This window comes from Erpetoichthys calabaricus, chromosome 3, assembly GCF_900747795.2.
Source record: "Erpetoichthys calabaricus chromosome 3, fErpCal1.3, whole genome shotgun sequence".
Lineage (NCBI taxonomy): Eukaryota > Metazoa > Chordata > Cladistia > Polypteriformes > Polypteridae > Erpetoichthys > Erpetoichthys calabaricus.
Window position 1 is genome coordinate 214,129,267 of NC_041396.2, and position 23,889 is coordinate 214,153,155.

Below are 23,889 nucleotides of genomic sequence, written 5' to 3' on the forward strand. Positions count from 1 at the left end.
GACACTTTTAAACTGTGAAACAGGAACATGAACCAATGAAGCACCATTCTGCCTTCATTTGTGAAAATGAGTACCATTTATATTTCTAGAAATAAGGGACATCATCACAACATCTAGAAAAGCTAAAAAGCTCCTCATTTAGATGCTGCTCTTCAATGCCATACTCATTAGTTCATCACCAGGAAAAAAAACACCTCTACATTTTTATATTTTCATATTTAAATTCTTTTTGCCACCTACCAAAGATGTAAAATCATACAATTATAAATGTTAGAATATAAATGACACAATATAAAAACTGTACTTTTGGAGTATTACCTTTCAGAGACTGTTAGTTTTGAGTTTTAGATTGTTAGTTTTGAGGTTTAAATATTCAAGTTGATTTTGCAAAAGATGGGGCATTCTGCTGTGCTGGTAACATGCTGAAAGAAGATGGAGGTGCAGGTTAGGCAGTAGTACTAGATTGAGATATAAAAGTAATCATGTGTAGGAGAGAAAAGACTAAGTGTCTGAGGAATAATATAGAGTGAGATGCAGCTCAGCAGTGCAGAACATGAAACAAAGGTGAGACAGGATTGAAATGAGATTTAGGTGAAATTGCAGAAATTCACTTAAAGGGAAGACACTAAGTGCAGAGCTGTCAGAAAAGATTTATTGGGAAACGATAAGTTGTGCAGTGTGGTGAGGAGAAACAGGATGAAGTAGTTTAAGCAAGTAAACTCAAATGAAGAGTATAACTGAGTGAATAGGTTCAATGTATTTGAGGTGGCATGGTTAATAACAAAAAAGAGTCTGAAGATTTTAGTGACATCATGTTTTCTTTCATATAAAGACAAGTTTTCTCTCCAATTACAAACAGATTCTAGCAATGAGAACGTTTGTGTCTTTTTTTCTGTGAGGCAGTAGACAGTCCACCTTTGGAAATGCAATAAGTTTCCTCTTGTGCTGGAGCCCAGTGGCAGCTGGTATCTTCATTCAAATGTGTGGGTCTGTTGCTATGCTGAACAGGAACCAATGGAAAGGCAACTGTTTTCTCTAGATGAAATCGGAGACACACTGGCACACAAATGTAAATGCTTTTGGGATGTTAACCAGACATCCTAGGCAATTATAACTGAAAGGTATAGTAGGAGACAATTTTGAAGATGCAAGCTGAATTGAGTACATCCATCCATCCATTTTCCAACCCGCTGAATCCGAACACAGGGTCACGGGGGTCTGCTGGAGCCAATCCCAGCCATCACAGGGCACAAGGCAGGGAACCAATCCCGGGCAGGGCGCCAACCCACCGCAGGACACACACACAAACACCCACACACCAAGCACACACTAGGGCCAATTTAGAATCGCCAATCGACCTAACCTGCATGTCTTTGGACAGTGGGAGGAAACCAGAGCACCCGGAGGAAACCCACGCAGACACGGGGAGAACATGCAAACTCCACACAGGCAGGACGGAATTGAGTACATTCCTTCTAATATTGGCAAAGTATCTGGAAAATCCTGCTTTTATTTACTGCTTTATTTATGCAGGCTCCATGCAATGAATATTTAGATTGCGGAGAGATTTTATCCGCTCAATAAATCTGACTTGGAATGACTGTAGTTATTTAATAAAAAAAAAAAAAAAAAAACTACCAAAACTACTCCATGGCAAATTAAAATTTATCAATGTTAGCTGGCGAGGGTAAAGTGGAAACCTTCAAACCTTATGAATCATCTGTCAGTAGCAGGTAAGGAAGCACTTTACTCAACAGGGGCTATTATGAGCCATAACATTCTATTAAATTCAATAAGGTATTTAATATGCATAACAAAAACTAAAAGAGCAAAGAAAGCTTTGTGAAAGTGTATGTATGTATATATAATATAAATGGAGTTCATTAAGTAAAACTTTATCTTGAAACAGTAAATAATTGTTGTTTAATCAAAATTGCTGACATAATACTGTCAGTAAAACAACAACATATACAGAGAATTATGAAGAATCATTATAAAATTACAACATATCATTGTTTGCATTTGCGTTTCATCTGAGTGCTGCTGCTTTGTTACTGCAGACTCCTCTTTGCCAGACAAGTAGGGATATTTGACTGTCTACATCTTTAAGAAAGCTGAAGATACTCCAGCAATGTCTGAAGAGCAAGTAGGCAAGAACGACAAGCAATATATGCAAAGTACTGTATTTCCTGGTTGCAGATAAAAGGAAGAAGTTTGAGATGCTCGAGTAAGACATTTTAGTAAAAAGACAGGAAAATTGAATGGCCTTGGGTAGTGGCTACAAAATTCAGATCTGGAGGATACCTGTGGGTGAAGGTTTTTATTCTGAACAATTTCACAATCAGTACTTTACTCTTACTTTTTGATTGTTTAGTGAACTGTGCTTTTTTATTTTCATAGTCTGAGAAATTTTAAAATATTCATATTTTTTTCATAATGTCAGCTGCCCTTCTTTTGCGATCTTTTTAATTCAAACTTTCCCACTTTTAATAATTGATTCCAAATGCTGGCAAAACATAAAAGCTTAATGAATACAGTTCCTTCACTCCAATAATCACTTTCCTGCTCATCTGTAACAGACGTTTCTTGATTAGAAGAAAAATTAAAATGTCAGTGGGATAATTCACTGCCATTAACTGTTGTATGTTCCTCTGACCACTGCTCATTGTTAATTATCAAGTAATGGAGCAAACTTTACAGAAAAATGTAAATTAGTAAGAAAATGGTAAAAGAAATATAAGCTTTAAAGTATAGCAAACACCACAAAAAAGAACAGCAGTATTTGTAAGGAAGATAATTGAACAATAAGAGCAATTAAAAGTATGAATAGTGCACGGATTATAATATTGTTTGTAATAAAAAAAAAACTGTATCCATGGGTTTACCCAAAAAACTGAACCTGAAATGCACTGCACAAAGGGTGTAGGAGGAGGAAGCAGGATCATGTTACACAAGTCATACAAAATGCTCTCCACATCCAAGAGCTGAAAAATACAGCTAATGTTAGATTTGGCAGAGGCAATTTAAACTGAATTACTTGCCTTGTTAAAGTGAAAAGTTCAGCACAGTGGATAAAACAGCTACCACATGGATCCAGAGTCCTGGATTTGAATGACAGGTTTGCCTGCTGCCCATATGAACATTTCACATTTCTCCCCTGCCTGTAAAGGCCTTTTTCCAGATATTCCATTTTTCAAATAAACTAAATATGTACATGTTAGGTTGATTAGTGATTGGATAGATGAGAGTGTGCATGAACCCGGCAGTGGGCTGGCACCCTTTCCAGGTTCGGTTCTAATAAGGATAGATTCTTAAGCTCTCACAACCTCAATTTGGATTAACACTAGAATTACCAGAGTCTACAAAAAAACTCATAGATCCGGCCCACCTTAAAACCGTTCTCACCTCTCTTTTGTCTTCTAAATGTGCCGATTAAGACGAGCAGCAAAAAGCCAACTATTCCATCCCCCACCATCTAAAAACGTTCACTAAGTTTTCCCAGCTCATGCCTTGTTTGATTATATGGGAGTGACTGAACTGTAGTTTTAGAGTGGAAATAATAGATCGTTATTTGGAAGACACGCATTTCATGTGTGTTCCTTTCTACAGTAATCTGTGTGAACACATTGTTAAAACAGAAACTTTTTCATATTTTAGTAATAAACTAGGGGGCTCCGCCCCCTGCTCGCTTCGCTCGCCAACCCCTGGCGTTGGGGCATGACAAAGAGTGAGATGTATGAATTAGATATAGAATAGTGTGCAGGTTTGGATGATGCCTATATAAATACAAAATAGAGTGTTTGGCAAAGAGTAATGTTTTATTGGAATATTTCTCTGTATACAACATTAGTAGTAAAGATGGTGTCTTGTCTTTGAATGAGTCTTCCTTGGCATGGATCATTTTTAACTTTAAGTTTAATGTGAGATGAACGTTGAATACATGAGAAGGCAACATAAAGTTGTTCATGTCCAAAAACGGGTTCAGAGAGGTAGATGCCAACTTTGTCCATGGTTTGTCCTTGTGATTTGTTGATGGTCATGGCAAATGCAGCTTTAATGGGGAACTGTCGGTGTTTCAATGTAAAAGGTAATTCCAGGTCAGAACTCGTAAGGTCAATTCCAAGAATGAGAACAGTATTGTTAGCATGTGAATCTGAAAGAACTGTTGCTTGAATAACATCGCGTGTCATGGTGTTGACGACTAACCGTGCGCCATTGCATAAACCCTGTTTAGTGTTAAGGTTTCCTAAGAGCATGATTATTGTTCCGTTTTTAAGGGTAAGGTTGTGTTGTGGTCATCCGTCCGGGTTAATAGTGTTCAAATATTCTAAGGGGAAATTCAGATGTTCATTGTCGTCATCAGAGTCAACTTTGTCAGAGCTTAGAAAGAGCCGTGTCTCTCCAGGAAGTAATGAAATGACCTGGTTAATAATGTGATTAACATTAATATTTTTTGGACATAATATAGTGCGTTGTGTTAACCACATATGCGAAAGCAGTATGGGCCATTGCCTTTTGGTGGCCTGATATGTACTCCGGTAGATGCAAAAGCAAATGAACTATTGTAGGATCTAATGCAGTTCATAAAGTTTTTACTTTCAGGCACATCCTTAGTTAGAAGCTTCTGTAGATATTCAGGATATGAATGTAAAGGAGGCTTTCTAATCTGCCCCTTTTGACAACAACGTGTAAATTCATTATTTGTATTGCCAGTTGTTTCTTCTGTGAAGTTAACTGAATGACAATGATTGCAAATGACATTCATTAATCCCAATGAATTTTCCTCAATAGTGGACTCATTATTGAAAGCGTTGTCAGCCAAGTGGCATAATCGTTTAGCCGGTGTCTGGTGTTGATGTCCGCGACGGGCATGTTTTGCTTGTGGCGTTTGAATGCCGCGTTGTTGCATGTCCATTATTTGTGACGCGCTATTTTTGATTTTTAATTGATTCGCCTCCGCTTTGCGCAAAGTCCGTTTCACTCTACGTTGTGCATTGTTTGTATCGTGCCTTGTCCGTTTTTGTATGTCGGTCAGTTGAGCTTTCTGCTTTTTGAGTCCCGCTTGCTTGTTTTCTGGCCGGTCATATGCGCGTTGCTTTGCTCTCTTTTTTGTATGTCTGAGTCGCGAGCTCTTTCTTTTGAAATCGTGCTTGTTTCGATGCAGCACTTTGAGACGCGCGCTGTATGCATCTACGTTCAATGTGTCTGTTCATTTGGGCACGTCTCTGTAACGGGGTTACTTGAGCTTTGCGTTTTTTGATCCGAGACATTTTTTCTCACGTATTTTCCGAAGCGCGTTGTATGCGCCGCCGTGTATTGTTTTGGTTTCATTTGTGTTCGTGTGTTTGGTTCCGTTATCCGATCCGAATCGTTTTGTACCCGTGACCGTGTATGCATGACTTGTTTGTTCCTCAGCGTGCGAAATATGTATAAGTAATAAGGAGGATCGCACTCACTGTTAATATGGAGCCTTTTCTCCAGTTGAACGGTTAATAGTGCTTTATTTTAATGAGATCCACCTATGCTGCCTAGTGTGAAGGTTTTGAGATGACGTATGTTTAATATGGACGTTTCCTTTAGATATGTGGCTTTGGGTGTCACTTCTTATTGATTTGGGGGGGGGTGAGGATTGTGTTCCAGGGGCTTGTTGAATCCCCCTCTTTGTGTGTGTCCCGTCCGTTGCTTGTAGGGTGTGTGGGGTGGTTTTGTGTTCTTTTTTTTTTGTGTTCCAGGGGCTTGTTAAATCCCCCGCTTGGTGTGTATCCCATCCGGTGCCTGTGGGGGGGGAGCCTTGCCGTTGTGCGTGAGCGTCTTCTTTTTTTTTGTGTGCTAGTTTCGTGTGCAATGGGTTTCGTGCGGTGCCTGCCTTTGACTACATTTTTCTTTGCCTTTTCCCTTTTTCTGTGCTTGCGGCGTCTCATTTCTTTGTCCTCTTGTTTCTTTGCTCGCTCCTTTTTTCTGTGGTCTTGTCCGCCTCTCGCGGCCCCTCATCCACCTCTCGCGGCCCTTTCTTGCGCCTGCGCAGTACGTCTTTTTGCAGCTACGGCCCATGGCCGGATGTGCCTGCGTCCATCATCCGGTTTAGCATTCTCGGTTAGTAATATGGATGTTACAAAATGTAGGCATAAACTATAGAATGTGTGAAGCCTGACGGCCAAACATCAAATAAACACTTTCACAAAAGGGTCAAGGATGTCACAACACCTTCCGTGGCGTAACGCTGAGATTTGCTGACTCAGAGCACGGCAGCCCTGCCGCGCCGTGGAGACCCAAGTTCGATTCCCCGCTGGGGAGGAAGTTTTTTTTTTCTTTGTAGCCTCAAACGGACATAAAATTTATAAATTGGTATGCACTGTAAATTGTTAAGTTTAAAATGTCGATCGCGGTTATTTCTGTTGATTAATTCATGCTTTTTTACTTAGAGTCAGAACAGGAGCTTATTCAGCTTCTGATTTGACTCTAAGTAACAGCGCCAGTATAAATCACACCCAATCTGACACTGTTCGTTTTCAAATAATATTGCATTACTTCGATGATGTTTTCTGATTGGTACTATTCGCGTCATAAAATGATTTCTTCAAAACGTCACATATATTTGTTTTGAGATAATGAATAGAGCTGCAAATTACAGGTGCTTGTTCCGTGTAATAGGAACCATAGCACAGAGAGGTGTGTACACTGCAACAAGTACACATGTTGTAAATGTAGGAAGGGCGCTCCTTGGGTGAGCTATGGCGCGTCTTTATGTGAAAACAGCAGTGTCAGATGGGGAGTGTCTGATCATTGCATATAGTGCTGAAGTTACTGCTCTTTACTATGCTTTCCCCTGCATGTCCTGGAGTACAAAAGAAACAGCATACAGCAACATGTGGGGACTGGCAAGATTGGGGGGAAAAAAAACACGCCGTCGTATGTATCGTGATACACTGCAGAGCTATAGCGCGTCTTTATGTGAAAACAGCAGTGTCAGATGGGGTAGGGAAGGATCCTGAATGCGACTGAGAGAATGGAAAGTGAATAAAAAAAATAAAAATAAAGCTAACCTTTAAAAATATCATAAATTACACCGGCTGTTACAGACTGAAATCAAATGTATCTTTTTATTCTAAAATAGTAAAAATAAGAGCAGTTCACTTCTCAAAAGGGAGTCGTGCAGGATCAAACTTGTGACCTTTTGATTCCCAGTCAGCAACTGATACTGTTGCGCCTTGGGGCCGTCGTAGTAAATGAGTGTCAATGTCGCACACTAAGGCGGCTTTTTTTTTTCTGCAGTTATATTTTTGAATAAAAGCGCACTTGTTCTGTTATATTTGTACCTTTCATGAAAGTGTTTCTTTGATATTTGGACTTCTTCATACATTAGATAGTTTATGCCTACATTTTGTCATTTACTACTAGAATATGAAAAACGTTTCTGCTTTAAAAATGTGTTTACACAGATTACTGTAGAAATGGAACACACATGAAATGTGTGTGTTCCAAATAACGATCTATTATTTCCACTCTAAAACTCCACTTCACTCCCAGATAATCAATCAAGGCATGAGCTAGGAGAAATTCGTGCACGTTCTAAGTCGGTGGGGGGATGGAATAGTCGGCTGTTTGCAGCTTGTCTTTATCTGCACATTTAGAAGACAAAAGACGATGGCGGAGAGGTGCGAACGGATTTAAGAAGTGATTTAAGGTGGGACGGATCTACGAGTTTTTTCGTAGGCTCTGGTAATTCTAGTGTTAAGCATAAGCAAGTTTAAGATTATGATGTTACTTTATGCCACTCTTTTGAATGTTGGTCAAATTTTCATTTACACCTAATAAAATATTAAAGGAATGAAGCTGTACCTTAGAGTTTGCCTTGCTTGTTGACAGTAAAATATTTGGCTTCTCTTCAAGAAATGTATTTGAACTCTGAATTATTTCAGAGATATCTTCTGCAACCTAACAAAAACACATGATTTATAAACTTCCAGTCTTTTATACCTTCAGGTAGGTATTTACAGTTATTTTATTAACAAGCAGTACATTCTAGAAATATATCCTAAATCGATCAAATTAAAAAAAGACAACTATTGTACAATGGTACACATGCAGTAGTACGTCAGAATATACCGTTTTATCTTGGATTAATCAGCCTGCACAATATGTTTTCTTAATGAAGCATCCACTCATGACAGCAATGCTACAATTTTATTTATTTTATATATAGTTAAAGCTTTCTTTACAAAACTAAGAAAAACAATTGCTAGAATATTTCTACAGCTCAAATACTGGAAGGTAACTCTTGGAGGGTTACAAATATTTTTAAGTTCATAATAATATGCTTAGAGTACCTTTCATATTTAAGAATAACACAAACAAATATACACACATCACAAATTAATTTAAGGATCTTAAAAGTGGTAATACAAGAAAACAATGACAATATAAAGCAAATAAAGCTAAAGAATTTCACAACATACCATTACTATATTCACTTTTTGAATATTTGGTCGCCATTTATCTTGGTCAGTTTCTATTTATATTTTCTATTTATTATTACAATCTGCAGTACATTACATTGGGTGTCTAATGATAGATATTGCACTTTTTTATTAAACCTTTTCAATCATTAAAATAAATTACAAATAAACTTTTATTCAAAACACATGAAAACAACTGATATTTACATACCACACTTCGGCACTGGATGAAGAATCGTTTATACATTCCAAGAAACTCAATGAAGTCAATTGCTGTATGGAAAACATTAAATAAATGATTTTTAGTAATGCATCTAAAGAAAAAAAAAAGCTCTCTGACATCTTCAAATTTGTTCCGATTTCACCAAATCTAGGAACATTATTACAATTAATATAGCAAGTAGTCAGTAAATAATGCATAAACAGTGACTTATCAGACACAAGCTATGTTTTATAAAGTACACAGAAAAAGTCAACATATTCAAATGAAAACAAGCACTTTAAGAATGATTAGGTATTAAATGTTAACAGTACAAGCAGTTGTGAGAGCACTCATTACCTTATCATCACATGAAAAAAAAAATAGAACTAGAAATGTGTGATTTATAATTTATTTTCACCTATGACTGCAAAGCCCCATTTTTCAGCTGCAATTACTTCAGTGTCCTAATAGCGAACTCTCTTGGCTCACTCATCCTTACTTAATCTTGTTTAAATGTTATTAATGAAACTATTAATGAAACTTTAATTGTGTTAGTGCAGCTCAAACCTATTCTCTTTAATAAAGTAATTTGCCTGTCTTTGGGTTGCAAGATAATGTTATTTCTAACGTTTATTTCAGGCCTCAAAAATTGTCAAAACTAAACAACATTCTCAGAAACACATTAATCTATTGTTATTTTGCAAAATGAAGGTTTTGCCAAGCAACAGATTGCCAAGAAGTTAAAGTTTAAATTCAAAGGTGTCCAATACACTTTTGAGAGAAAACAGCAAACTTGGATCTAATCAGGAATAAAATAAATGGAAGGCTTAGATGCACAACTGAACAAAAAGATAAGTGTACCAGAGTCTGTAGTTTGGTTGTCGGGTGCTGCCAGCTTAAACACACAACAAATACGAATGTATTTGCATGTATGTATGGATATACAGAACAAAGTTCTAAATGTAAGTATAAGAGCTGTACAGTATACCAGTACTAAAAAAAGTACAGAAACACTCAAATTTTCAAACTGTTATGGTATTTGCTTTTCGGTATTTTCGTTATCAGAATTAAACAGTAATTTTCAAACATCTTGTGCTTAGCTCTTTGTTCTTCTGCTCTTCAATGTGGAGAATTCAAAGACAAAGCTTTGGCTTGTGTATGAAACTTCACTGGAGACTCCAAGAACAAAATATTTCTGTATATGGCACTCCTTTAAGAACATCTTTTACTAGAACTCTTTAAATTAATTGCTGAATCCCTACTACTTTTCTATTAAATTTGTAGTTGCTTCAATAATCTTTTACTATCCAGTAAGTGTACAGTATGTCATCTTTTTCCTTTTAATTATTCATTATCTTCACTTTGACACCTTTCTGGATGTCCTAGAGAAGGTGAGAGGTACAGTAGGCTGTAAGCAGATAATATAGTATTTTATCTACAATAGTTAACATGCAAAGTATTCTAGCATATCTATCACACTATTATTCTAAAAATAATGCATTTTCAGAAAATAGTTTGATTTTGGCAGATATTGCTCTGCATGAAATATTAAGTAAAAAGTGTAACGCATTTAACTGCCATTATGAACCACATACACACACACTCTGCTACATAAGCCTAGTACAGCAATGGGTGTTTCCAAAAGATTATTAATTTGGTGGCCAAAAAAGTCCAGTGTACATTATGGAGTGGAACACTTAAAGCCTAAAGCACAGCCAAATTATTATTACCAGGTACATCAATTATGAATGAAACAGTAACATTATGCAATAACAATGTTATATTAAAGATAGCAGAAATCAGATAATTCATTGGCCTATTAAATACCAATTTGCCAAATTACAGTTTGAATTAACCACTTGCAGTAGCCTACTGCTGATGAATATTGTACTTAATTATAAACTGATAAAGATGAGCATATACTCAATATATAGTTAAGAGTCAATTATAAATTGCAAAATATTAATGGTCTGGTGTAACTAAAAGGCACCACAAACCAGATTAAATTTTCAATTTATTCCACAGTAAACTAAGCACAGTAAAAAAATATAAAACTTTAACACAGGAGTAACTGGGGTATACTAATAAATAGACTTGTTTTCACTCTGACAGGATGCCTTGCTAAAAAACCAGGAGCTTGCTAACATAGTGGGCATAAGAAAGGGGTACGGTACAACCATACTTTTATAAACACATATCTGTTATCTGAAACATCTCTCTGTCAATCAAGTAGTCAACCCTTTAAACACTCACACTTTCACTATCTCACTCACTCACACACGCCCACATACACTCCATGATAGTAAATGGGCTCAACATAGCTTCATTATTCTGTTACTGTGACTTCTTTCAAATAATTATGTCTGAAAAAGACTTTGAATATATAATTAACATTAGGCATTGCTACAGGCAGCACACAATATACGTAATGTAACTAAACTTAGCTTGCCAGTTACACTAACTTATTTACTTTATACTTTTACTTTATTTACTTATCTTTTTTAGCTGTTGTTAGCTTCATAAATAGCCACCACTCACACAAAATCAATTCAGCACAACCATTCCCCACAGACCCACCATGCTGCATTTTCGGCAGTAGTGTTCATAGCACTGTCAGATGAGTACTCAGAGTTTTACTAAGTTTGTGGGCAAAGTAATGTGCTCTTGAAATGTAACCTACAGAAGTTTATTACAAACATTACTTTTCAATAATTATTGCATTGTTCTGCAAAGCTGTTGTATTATTATGCAATAATTACTGTGTTGTTACTGTGTAATAATTATTACGTTATTTTGCAAACATCTTGCCTGGTGCTGCAGCTTTAATCATGCACACAAGTGTTTGGTTGTTTAGTGAAAATTATTGAGGGAGAAATTAAGCTTATGTGTAGCTTGCAATCAAGTGACAAGAACTTAAAGAAACATAGCCAAATATTTAATTTTAATCACATTAAAGTTGAGTAAGTTTAGTGCAGATGTTTTAACACAGACAGAATGACAGCCTCATAGTGCCAGGATCTGCATAGGGTTTTTGCATGTTCTCCCTGTGCATGTCCGGACTGACTGATATTACTTTTTCTTATAACTGCTTATGATTACCAGTTTTAAAACTGAATGTTGAAAACATGTAACACTCTTTGGTAATTGCACACGTGTGCCTTGGTCATCTAGTGACAGACATTCAGGGAGAGATTAAGTATGCATAAAGCATGCAATCAAGTGAAAGAATTGAATCGTACTGTAGGTATACATTTAATTCTGCAATTTTGATCCACCCATACAGGAAGACAGTAATTATCACTGCAACAATAGGTGTACAGCAAGAAGCAAACGTGGAGGACAGTACAGCAATCCTTTGCATAACAATCTCATAGCCACAATGATACGGCCCCCTTAACAGGAATGATTTAACAGGTGGAGGCCACTGACATTTTTCCCTCCTCATCTTTTCTGACTGTTTTTTCACTAGTTTTGCATTTGGCTATGGTCAGTGTCACTATTGGTAGCATGAGGTGATACCTGGACCCTACAGAGGTTGCACAGGTAGTCCAACATCTCCAAGATGGCACATCAATATGTGCCATTGCCAGAAGGTTTGCTGTGTCTCCCAGCAGTCACAAGGGCATGGAGGAGATCCCAGGATACCGGCAGTTACTCTAGGAGAGCTGGACAGGGCCGTAGAAGGTCCTTAACCCATCAGCAGGACTGGTGTCTGCTTCTTTGGGAAGCAGTTTTACTGACTTGATGCTATTGTGAATTTCCCATTGGGATTAATAAAGTATCTATCTATCTATCTATCTATCTATACTGATTAAAAAGTGTTCCTTTAATTTTTTTGAGCAGTTAATGTTATATACTGTATCTATCTACATATACCTCTTTTTATTTTATAATTTATATTATATATATATAGTGAATCCATTTGTATACTTACAGTTACTAAAGTCTTTGTCAACAGCTCGAAATTCATCTGTAACATACCTCTCCAGCATATTCCTTGAAAACCAACAAAACAGACACATTTACATTTTTTAGTAACAAAACTACAAATTTGATTTGAAAATATATTAATTTTGTGAATTACTTACTGATATGTCCTTTCATTTTTATATTTGTTATTACTGCTTTTAAGTAAGAGGCATTTTAATAATGAATGTACTCTAGTGACTCTAATTTTGGAATCCACTTTAATAAAAGGATAAGTATGTGTGCATCAGTCTGCATCTACTTGGCTGCTATGTCTGGCATTTAAACAGATGGTGCATCACAAACATTTGTTGTAATGGATTTTATTATTACAAATGTTTGTGTTGTACCGTCTGTTGGAATGACAAATGTAATGCATAGATGCTGCACTGGAAATAGTAACACTGAGGTCTATGTTGATTGCTAAAATGTTGTCCTGTTTTAGATGGATAGCAAAGCTAGTGTCTGAATATAGCAGCAAGGATCAACCAAAGAACTTAGTTAAGCAAATCAGTAAAAGGAGAGGCCCCAATGCTCTCTGAAAGCTGAAACCTTTTTTGGTGGTGTGGTGGGGGGTGAGGGGGGAGCTGTTCTGCATGGAGTCCACTTCAGTAATTCAATCAATCAGAAGCTTGTTTACAGTCCAGACAAGAGTATAATCTTAATTTTCTGGGCATGCATTAAGCAAAGCCATGTCACAGTTACTGCATTAAACAAGCACATTCTTAGCTGCACCTGTCATAGGCCATCTTTCAGCTTCATTGCCTATATTAATGTACTTCAAGGACCATGTGAACAAAATGATGCCAACAACACTGTATTCAAAACCACTAAAGCATAGAAGTGTTTCAGGTGTGATGATGCATGCACTGCCTAACTAGACTATGGATTGAGGTAGATTCATGCAGTAATTGCAGGTTTTCACAGTGGAAGGTTTTGTAAAGACAGATACAATAACTAGGATCTTGTTTAGTAATCTATTTGTTAAAATATGTGAGTGTTCAGCAGCCATTCCATTAATTTGAGGTACTCATGGTAGCAGTGTAATGTGAATTGTGTCTTGTGAAATGTGGTCAAGCTTGAGCAAAATATGAATTAGTAAAAGTCTACAGCTGTGTGCTAGTGCTGCATGTCTCCATTTAGCTATTGAAGAACCACAAAATGCAGCAGGTGTAAGGTTCAGTCCAAGATGGTAAGAAATGACGTTAGGCAAAAGGTACATGAATGGCATTTGTGCAGAGTTAAGCGGATGATTCTGTATTTTGGGCATAACATTATATCATTTATGTAATCATTTTGCTACCACTACCATATACGAGATGTTTAGTAACTATTTCAGAAAAATATAAAACATTCAAATATAAATAAATTGTTTATTTCTTACTATTTATTTTACTTAACTAACAAACAAAGAAGTGGTATACAGTATAAAACTCACTTTAAAACTTATGACTTACTTGTGAAAGTGTGGGAAGAGATCTGTAAACAATGTTCTTAGCTCTTCTTTATTTATTTTGCCGTTTTTATCCTATTGAAGAAAACAATGAAAGATACTATTGTTTATTAAGAAATAAATGTTCTGATCCTTCCCTGTTAACCACTGTAGTTAAGATAGGTTTATACTTTAACAGATTACTTTGTTTAAAATACTGCTGTAAGTTCTGCATTTTCTTGTTGTCCCCTTGAAGGCTACTACTAACTTTGTTAAGCTTAAAACTTCAGACAACAAGGAAAGGTATTAAACGTTCACAATTATTTATAGTTTGTTGTTTCCTAAGGAATTATTACAGATTATACATATACTAGCTGAATACCTGTGCTTCGCTACGGGATAGCAAAAGGAAAACTGTGTTCTAAAATATAAAGAGTGACATTATACATCCTGTAAAGGTCATAAGGCAAGATTTAGCACATAAACGAAACAAAATAGGTTACTAATTATTTCTTGAAATGGTTTACTCAAATATAAGCTGTTTTAAGTATAGAAGACTTAAACAGTGATGATCAAAACTTGTTTTGGATTAAAGCCCCAGTGATCCCATCACCACCCTTGGTATTATTTAGTAACCAGAACGTGTAAATTTTAAGTGCTAAATATATTTGTTAATAAAAATAGATGAAGGTGAATATTATATTATTAATTATCTCTTAACAGTAGCTTTATTCACATTGGGCTTATTTTCTGTAAATTTTTTTAATGCTTTTCTTAATTGTTTTTTTCGAATATTGTTGGTGAATCTTTTCTTCATTTTTTACCTCTCTATACATATATATTATATATATATATATATATATATATTCATTACTCTATATATATGTGCATTATTTGACAGTAAACTATGTAACATTCTATGATCTGCTTCTCGCAACTGAAAGGGCGTGGTGGATGTTTGCCGATTTGCAGAGCAACCACATGCGTTACCTGGTAGATAACCACCCATACAATCAGATTGTGTTTCAGACTACGAAAGCTATGAATGAATATATATATATATATATATATATATATATATATATATATATATATATATATATATATATACGTAGGCGCCTACAACGCGCGTCTGAAACCGCGGAAGCAAAACTGTCTCGGCTCCAAAACCAAACAGCTCGGCTAACGGAGCTACAAAAATGAGCCTGCATGGACAAATACAATGTACATAGACGCCTACAACTCGCGTCTGAAACTGCGGAAGCAAAGCAGGCACGGGTTCAAAACGAAAGACCACAACTGACGGAGATACAAAAACGAGCCCGCCTGGATAAAATCAATGATCGCAGGCGCCTACAGCGCGCGTCTGAAATGCCGCAAGCAAAGCAGGCACGGCTCCAAAAAGAAAGAGCTCAACTAACGGGGCTACAAAAACGAGCCCGCCTGGATAAAACAAATGAACGCAGGCGCCTACAATGCGCTTCTCAAACAACGCAACCAAAGGAGTCACGGCTCCAAAACAAAACATCTCAACTAACGGACATACAGAAGCGAGCCCGCCTGAATACAATTAATGAACGTAGGTGCCTACAACGCGCCTCTCAAACAGCAGAGTCAATAGATAAACGGCAAAGAAAGGAACAACAGACGGCCGCTAAACAATTCCGCCAATTAGCTGACAACGCATTCTGTAATGAGTCCACTATTAGTGAACATTCATTAGGATTAATGAATATACTTCCTTTGTTCGTCATCTACACCTTTACACTCCAATATATCTCATACATTCATCAATGTATTTCGGGTTACCCAACACCGGGGGTAGGCGAGCAAAGCGTAAATAAACGTGTGGTGATGGCTGGAAACGTGTCTGCCTGTCTGTGTCTGGGTCGCCTATTCCACAGTGGCGTAGCCGGCAGGATGCTCTGCCTGGTGCAAGGCACGGACCTGCATTTAAAAAATTGTTTGTGGACGGCCCGGCACAGCAGGTAACCTCACACACGTGCCGCAGGGGCGGCGTGCACCCAACCCCGCGTGAAGATTGTTTAACCCGGACCGTTAGCGGTCCAACAAAGGACTGTGTGTTTCAGGGGCGGCTCGAAGACACGGCGGCAGCAAGAGGAGCTGCCAGGACGGAGAGGCTACAACTCAAGACAGCCACAGCAGCCGCGGAGCTGCCCGGAGCTTCGTCTCCGTGTGTGTACAGAAGACGAGATGGTCGCCAACCAGAAGTCCCTCCTTGTGACAAGCACGGGGTTGGATAGCATGTCCTGTGTCCCCGCCAGTGATTGGATGGAGGCAGGACCAGGGAATGTCCATCCCGTGCCAGCCAGAAACCCGATTGGGCCGGAGGAAGAGGCCCAAAGGAAGCAGACAGTGAGTGGCGCTGTGCGTCAGGTAAGCTCGCCGTCAGATGTATCTCTCTCCTTGGCAGCGATTTTGCAGGAGCTACAAGAAGAGCTGCGGATTGTACTATCGCTGCCGGCCGAGCGAGGTGCCCTCCGGGCGGAGACGCAGGGATCAGAAGGGACGGCTGCTGCGCCAAAGCAAGCGCCGCTGGCGAGAGAGGAATGGCTCCGCGCTGGAACTTCTGACCGGAGGAGCACAGCAGGGACGGGGAGTAGGACCGCCCCCGTAACGCTGCGGACGCCAGCAGGGCAGGGTCTGTCTTTTTCCTATAGGCAGATCCAAACCGTTACGGCGTCCCACAGTAAGAGGAGGAGTCAGAGGAAGAAAACTGATTCCTCCAATATGAGAGGACGTGTTGCTGGGTGCACACGTCCCATGACGGGCTCGGCAGAGGGAAAAACCGCAGGCTGGGAGGCGAAACACGAGAGTGCTCCAGTTGGCGGTGTGGTGGCGAGGTAATCGCAGGTTTTGGATGGTGAGGCCGAAGAAAGGAGCATTGGGGTGTCGGTCGGAGCGGAGAGCGTTGGCCCACACATGGGTGAAGCATGCAGAGTGGCCGCGACAGGGCAACGTCTCCGCCCCCTGTTTTTCTGTTTATTCTTTAGGACTGGACCCCAGACTGGAAGGTGTCAGCCTACCGCCGAGAGAACTCTGTCCTCCTCGGATTGGCCGCTGGCCCTTAGGGGTCTCAGCTTGAGGGGGGGAGTATTGTCACAGGTGGCTGGGTGTGGTCGGCAATCAGCTGCCTATTTAAAGGTCTGCCTCCCGACAATCAAGGCTGGAGTCGGGTGAGGAGGTAGACAAGGTCGGAGAGGAGGCGGCAAGGAGAGGCCTGGAGTGTGTGAAGAGAGAGAAAAAGAAGAGGCTAGTGAAGGAGCCTGGACTTTGGGAGACTGTGGGGGTTTGTGATTTGGTGCACTTAGAGACTTATATTGTATATAGTGTAAATAAACGTGTGGTGATGGCTGGAAACGTGTCTGCCTGTCTGTGTCTGGGTCGCCTATTCCACAATACACACACACACACACACACACACACACACACACACACATATACATACACAGTATTAAATTTGGAAACACAAACTAATTCAGATATATATGTTACCGAGTAAACTGAATAATGATTCAGAGATTTGGTAAAACAGAGCAGTCAGTGGGGAAATATTATACAACTATTACATCTATATATATCTATTGGGATAAAAACACCAAGTGTTAAAAATAGTTTTCAAAATACCTTATCATACTTTTCAAATATTCTCCTGGCTTCAGTCATCTGCTTTGGTGATAGGTCCTGTAAAAATAAAACATACTTGAGCCAACATTAACAAATAGGACAAAAATAATTTAAAGTGATCTCCAGCTATGTGGTGTACTTATGCATAAATATTAATGATAGCATTCTATTGAAAGTTTGGTGAAAATCAATCAGGTAAATAACAGCATACAGCACGGCACAAATCACCTTTCCAATCACACAATATTTTTAGACTTACATTATCAGTTTATTATATACAAATTGAACTGTCAAACAGAAAAATGTAGCTGATTGTATTACTGCAGAGGTCTCAAACTTGGGTCCAAGGAGCCAAGTGTGCCCTCTGTAAAGCGGTTTGTGGAATCTGTTATTTACACATTGATTAGTAACCTTATTCATTCTATTTTATTTACTATATTCTTCTTACTTAAGGTTCCGTTTAATAAGATATATTGTCAATTTGTCTGTTGCCTCAATTATATAGCATTTGGTATTAAGGTTCTAAATAGCAGTGCTAATGTATGTGATGTACCACCGATTGAAATAAAAAATATGCAGCATTTAAGTACTACACGCATTACAATATATATACACACATTAATTATAAAATAAATACATAAATTGTGAAGTAAATACACACTGAATCACAAAATTTATATAAACACAACAAAAGCATTTTTAAAAAAATTAATGGCACCATTTAAACTTAAAACAATGACCTGAACCCTGAACTTTTAACAAAATGCTACTTGAGCAGGCACCTCCTGAATTTGAAAGTCTTCATAAAAGGCAAGCTTGAAAAGATGGCAAAAAGAAAAAAAGGCCAATGTATTAATTCTCAAAATGGCATAGCATGAGACACAGATATGTCAAAGTAAAAATTAAACAATTGAAACAACTGTTGACTTTGAATGCTTAGCTGAAGACTGATTTAACTGAAAGAATAAGCATCTCTTAAATAAGCATAAGTTAAAACTCGTGTTAAAACTCTGTAAATAATATCCTCAATTGTTCATCACCATCGATGACTTGACGATTTTTATACTCTACACATATTTTTCAACTGGTGCACTGTGGAAATAACAGTGTAGTGCCCCTGGGTTCTGACCTGAGAGGGACATGCTCCTCCGGTGTTCCTGTCTGAGGAGGATGAGACTACCTGGAGAAGCCAACATAGAAGCAGCTCTGTGAACGCCGTTTTGCAGACAATTTAGCACATGTATAGATTTAGTGGTTTTGTGGTTGGTAGAATTGTGTCTTGGGATTTTTTGGATTACAAAAAGTGTGTCATCACAGAAAAACGGTTGGAAAATACTGCTCTACCTATATTTGCATATTTGCTCCTGGCATGCTAAAAAAGATCTCTTGTTTAAAAACTGACACCATGCATTACTTGGATGGTTATGTTGCATTCTTTACATAAATTAGTGAAGATACTGCAAACTTGAACATGGGTAGGGATAATCATTACACTTCTGTTTCACAGAATGTTGTCATTATATTAGGGCAGTCAGCACTGTAAGCTGGCTGGCAGACTGTTGAGTTAAACAGAGATATTAGAGACTTATGTTGGCTTTAGTGCCAATCAAAGATAACTTATTTAGCACTTGCGTGATATGACTGATTCAATCTTCTTACAGAAACATGAAATGAAAATGTAATTTTGAATGAAAGGTAATTTTTACCATTGCAACTTTTCTCTAGCATTGCACCAGGACTGATGCAAATCCCCCACTCCACCCCCTTTCCTCCTACTCCCTATCACCTGCTATGGAGCTATGGTGATCTTTTTTTAGTATACCAGGAGCAAAGATGTAGGTACAGCAGCGTTTTCCCAACTGTTTTTCTGTGGTGGCACATTTTTGTAACACAAAAAAATCCTAAGGCACACCAAAGATTCTATCAGCCACAAAAGCATTACATCTATACACATGCTAAACTGTCCAAAAGGACGGGACTGGGGTGTGGCAAAAACAACAGCTTGGAGACTGCCATTTGCAGACACAGCACTTGTGTAAAGCATAATTTTCAATTGCTGATGGTGATGAACAAATCGAGGATAATATTTGCGGAGTTCTGACACAAGTTTTAATGTATGCCCATTTAAGAGATTCATATGATTTCAATTAAAACAGTCTTTAGCAGTGCATTCAAAGTCAATAGTCGTTTCAATCATTTTTTTATTTTGACATGTTTGTGTTTCATATGCTATGCCAATTTGAGAATTAATACATTGGCCTTGATTTTTGTATTACCTTCTTTTCAACTTGCCTTTTAGGAAGGAGTTCAAACCCTGATCCTGCAGAGGACAACCAATTATATACTGTGTTTACTGTTTACCAGACGCAGCAGGGCAGCTACAAAGCTGTTCTTGCACCGCTGCTGTTAGACATGGAGAATTGCCAGCAGCCCCAGACACAAAACAACATGTATTTTACCTCATATTCGTTATAATGAAATTTGTTATAACAAAATAGTTTTATGATCCCATGAGATTCATTGTAACAGGATTCCATCTGTATGTCTAATCATTTTCTGTTTATTGAGAGACAGATGGATAAATTTGAATAGTACTTTGGTGTATTTCATGCTCATATGTTTTTTGCAAATACCAATAAATGGCAAAACTGATCACTATGCAACTGACTGTTTCCTGCCCTGTGTCCAGGACTACCAGCAAAGGCATGGTCCATACCCCATAACCCTGCAATGGAAGGAACTGCTGTGAAAATGTATGAATATATGTATGTATTTAGTTTATTCCAGATGTGAAATGCAAATAAAAAGCAAAAGCAAAAAAAATAAAATAACGCACCAAAATTATGGGGCAGCTGCAACAGAAGGCAGAAGAAGATGGGTGAACTGCAGCACAAAAAACCCAATCTAGTGTACAAAATTTAAGCTTCTTCTGTGTCTAGTGCTGGATTAAATTGTTTTAAGGACTGGCATGAAAAATAATTTTGAAAGTAAAAGTCTAGACAAGTAAATTACATATATATTTACAAATTGTTTATTAGTTGCTTCAGAGTAGCGTAAGTGTTTGTGTGTGTGTTTTCTTTATAAAAATGAACCTGCAACTGCAAAACTAGTTTTGAGAGATTTAAGTGCAAGAGACGAAATGTTTCCCAAAAGGGATGCTAGGCTTCCAAAAAGGGGACACCTTGTGACAAATAGTATATCTTTGCAATACCATGGGATATGACATCTAAACCTGGTACAGTAATCCCTCCTCCATCGCGGGGGTTGCGTTCCAGAACCCCCTGCGAAAGGTGAAAATCCGCGAAGTAGAAACCATATGTTCATATGGTTATTTTTATATTGTCATGCTTGGGTCACAGATTTGCACAGAAACACAGGAGGTTGTAGGGAGACAGGAGCTTTATTCAAACACTGCAAACAAACATTTGTCTCTTTTTCAAAAGTTTAAACTGTGCTCCATGACAAGACAGAGATGACAGTTTCGTCTCATAATTAAAAGAATGCAAACATATCTGTGCGTCATTAGCACAGAATGTCAGAAAGAGAGAGAAAAGCAAACAAATCAATAGGGCTGTTTGGCTTTTAAGTATGCGAAGCACCGCGGCACAAAGCTGTTGAAGGCGGCAGCTCACACCCCCTCCGTCAGGAGCACAGAAAGAAAGAGAGAGAGAGAGAGAAAAACAAACAATTGAAAATCAATACGTGCCCTTCGTGCTTTTAAGTATGCGAAGCACCGTGCAGCTGCACAGAGGGGAGCAACATGAAGATAATCTTTCAGCATTTTTAGACTAGCATCCATATCGTCTAGGTGTGCGAACAGCCCCCCTGCTCAATCCCCCTACGTCAGGATCAGAGAATGTCAGCGCAAGAGAGAGAGAAAGAAAAGTAAGTTGGGTAGCTTCTCAGCCATCTGCCAATAGCGTCCCTTGTATGAAATCAACTGGGCAAACCAACTGAGGAAGCATGTACCAGAAATTAAAAGACCCATTGACCTCAGAAATCCGCGAACCAGCAAAAAATCCGCAATATATATTTAAATATGCTTACATATAAAATCCGCGATAGAGTGAAGCCGCGAAAGGTGAAGCGCGATATAGCGAGGGATTACTGTACAATGATAGCTGACAGACTGGGGCACAAAAGAAACTTGATTCTAGGATTGTGCATCATAAAATGTGTGGTTATGTACTGCAAAATCCAGTTTTTTGGAGAGCTCTTCAGCTATTTTCAGCTCCTTTATTACATACAATAAAGGAGCAATAGCTGTTTATTATTGGGCATATAATGTAGGTGCAATAATGCCAAAAAATCACTTAGTGCAAAAGGGATTACTTGCCTGGAAGAGAACCCAAATTTTATTTTGAATGCACAGTAAGGAAGGTTAAATAAAAAAAAAAAAACAGACAGACATGCAACAAAAAAGTATTTCCTATCATTTAACCACAAGCGTACACACCTGGAGCTCACCAAATGCTACTGAAACTTTCAATGGAACCGTTCTATGATCAGACAAAACCAGAATCAAGTTTTTGGCAACAAACATTAAAAGTGGGGTTGGCTTAAAGAGAAGGATAAAAATAACCTGATCCCCACTGTCAAGTATGGTAGATGTTCTGTGATGTGGATCTGTTTTTCCTCCAAAGGCCCTTAGAAACTTGTTAGGGTACATGACTTCATGAACTCCACAAAAAGCCTGGCTACTTCTGCCAAGAAACTAAAACTGGATCATTGTTAGATCTTCCAGGAAGGCAAAGAACCAAAACATATGCCCAAATCAACACAAAAATAGTTAAAGGAACACAAAATCAAGTTTCTACCATGGCTGCTTTAGTCCCCACACCTTACCTCCACTGAAAATCTGTGAAATGAGGTGAATAGGATAGGTGGAAGAGATTCTGTAAAGTGGAATGATCTCACTATAAGAACAAAAAAATATAGTGCTGTTTTATTGACAAAGGGAGGTTGCACAAAGTGTCAAATGCTGGGGTACCAATAATCACAGCACATAATAATAATAATAATACATTTTATTTGAAGCGCCTTTCAAAAAACTCAAGGTCACTGTACAATCAGGTTAAAAAATAAACATTCAATAACTAGAAAATTTAAAATCCAAATAAAACATCAGATAAAACACCAATAACAGTTACAATGAATAAGCAATTTTGAACAGATAAGTTTTAAGATTAGCCTGAAATTGGTGAAGGGTAGTCATATTCCTAAGATAAGCAGGTAATGAGTTCCATAAGGAAGGTGCCGATCTGCTAAATGCGCGATATCCCATCGTAACAAGACGTGCTGGTGGATTATTTAAGTTAATGGAAAAAGAGGATCTGAGCATACGAGAGGGTTTAGTGACTTGAAGGAGCTGTGAGAGGTATGTGGGGGCAAGATTATGAATGGCCTTATATGTAAGGACTAAAATTTTGTAGTTGACCCTAAACTTTATTGGCAGCCAATGAAGCTGCTGAATAACGGGTGTTTTTGTGATCAGAATAGGGTGTTTTAGTAATTATACGAGCAGCCGAATTTTGAACAAGTTGAAGTTTATGTAGTAACTTTTGAGGCAGACCAAAGAGAAGTGAATTGCAATAGTCCAGGTGGGAGGTGACCAAACTGTTGACTAAAATAGCAGTAGAGTGATTTGACAAAAATGGACACAAGCAATTAATGTTTCGCAGGTGAAAGTAAGCTGCTCGAGTAACAGAACTGATGTGAGACTGGAAAGATAACGTGCTGTCCAGAATTACACCAAGGCTTTTTATCTGATCAGTACAGGTAACAGAAGTATTGTCTATTAATACTGAGATCTTTGATGCCTTCGCTATTGCATATTTCGTGCCCATAAGAAGCACCTCAGTTTTATTAGAGTTCAATTGCAAGAAGTTGGAAGATAACCAAGACTTGATCTCAGCAAGGCAATCAGTAAGTGAGGGTGGTGGAAGCGATGCAGATGGTGAAGTGGAAATATATAACTGGGTGTCATCTGCGTAACAATGAAAGTTTATCTTCCATTTACGAAAAATGACACCCAAAGGAAGCAGATAAATGATAAACAGCAAGGGGCCAAGGACAGAACCCTGAGGAACCCCAGATACTACAGGAGTGGGAGTGGAGGTACATGTATCCAGCTGAATGAATTGAGTTCTGTCTGTAAGATATGACTTAAACCAAGTTAACGGAAT

General features: G+C 38.2%; 1 protein-coding gene across 4 annotated transcripts in view; it reads right to left on the reverse strand.

The window, feature by feature from the left end:
- The window catches only part of cep43 (centrosomal protein 43), a 100,153-nt gene that overhangs the window by 38,420 nt on the left and 37,844 nt on the right, over positions 1–23,889 (reverse strand). For all 4 annotated transcript variants that reach the window (XM_051925457.1, XM_051925460.1, XM_051925458.1 and 1 more), the window contains 5 exons: positions 17,705–17,761; positions 14,082–14,152; positions 12,593–12,654; positions 8,668–8,729; positions 7,840–7,935 (listed from right to left, as the gene is read on the reverse strand). In XM_051925457.1, coding sequence (XP_051781417.1) covers positions 7,840–7,935; positions 8,668–8,729; positions 12,593–12,654; positions 14,082–14,152; positions 17,705–17,761 — 348 coding nt within the window. The remainder of the gene's footprint in view (positions 1–7,839; positions 7,936–8,667; positions 8,730–12,592; positions 12,655–14,081; positions 14,153–17,704; positions 17,762–23,889) is intronic.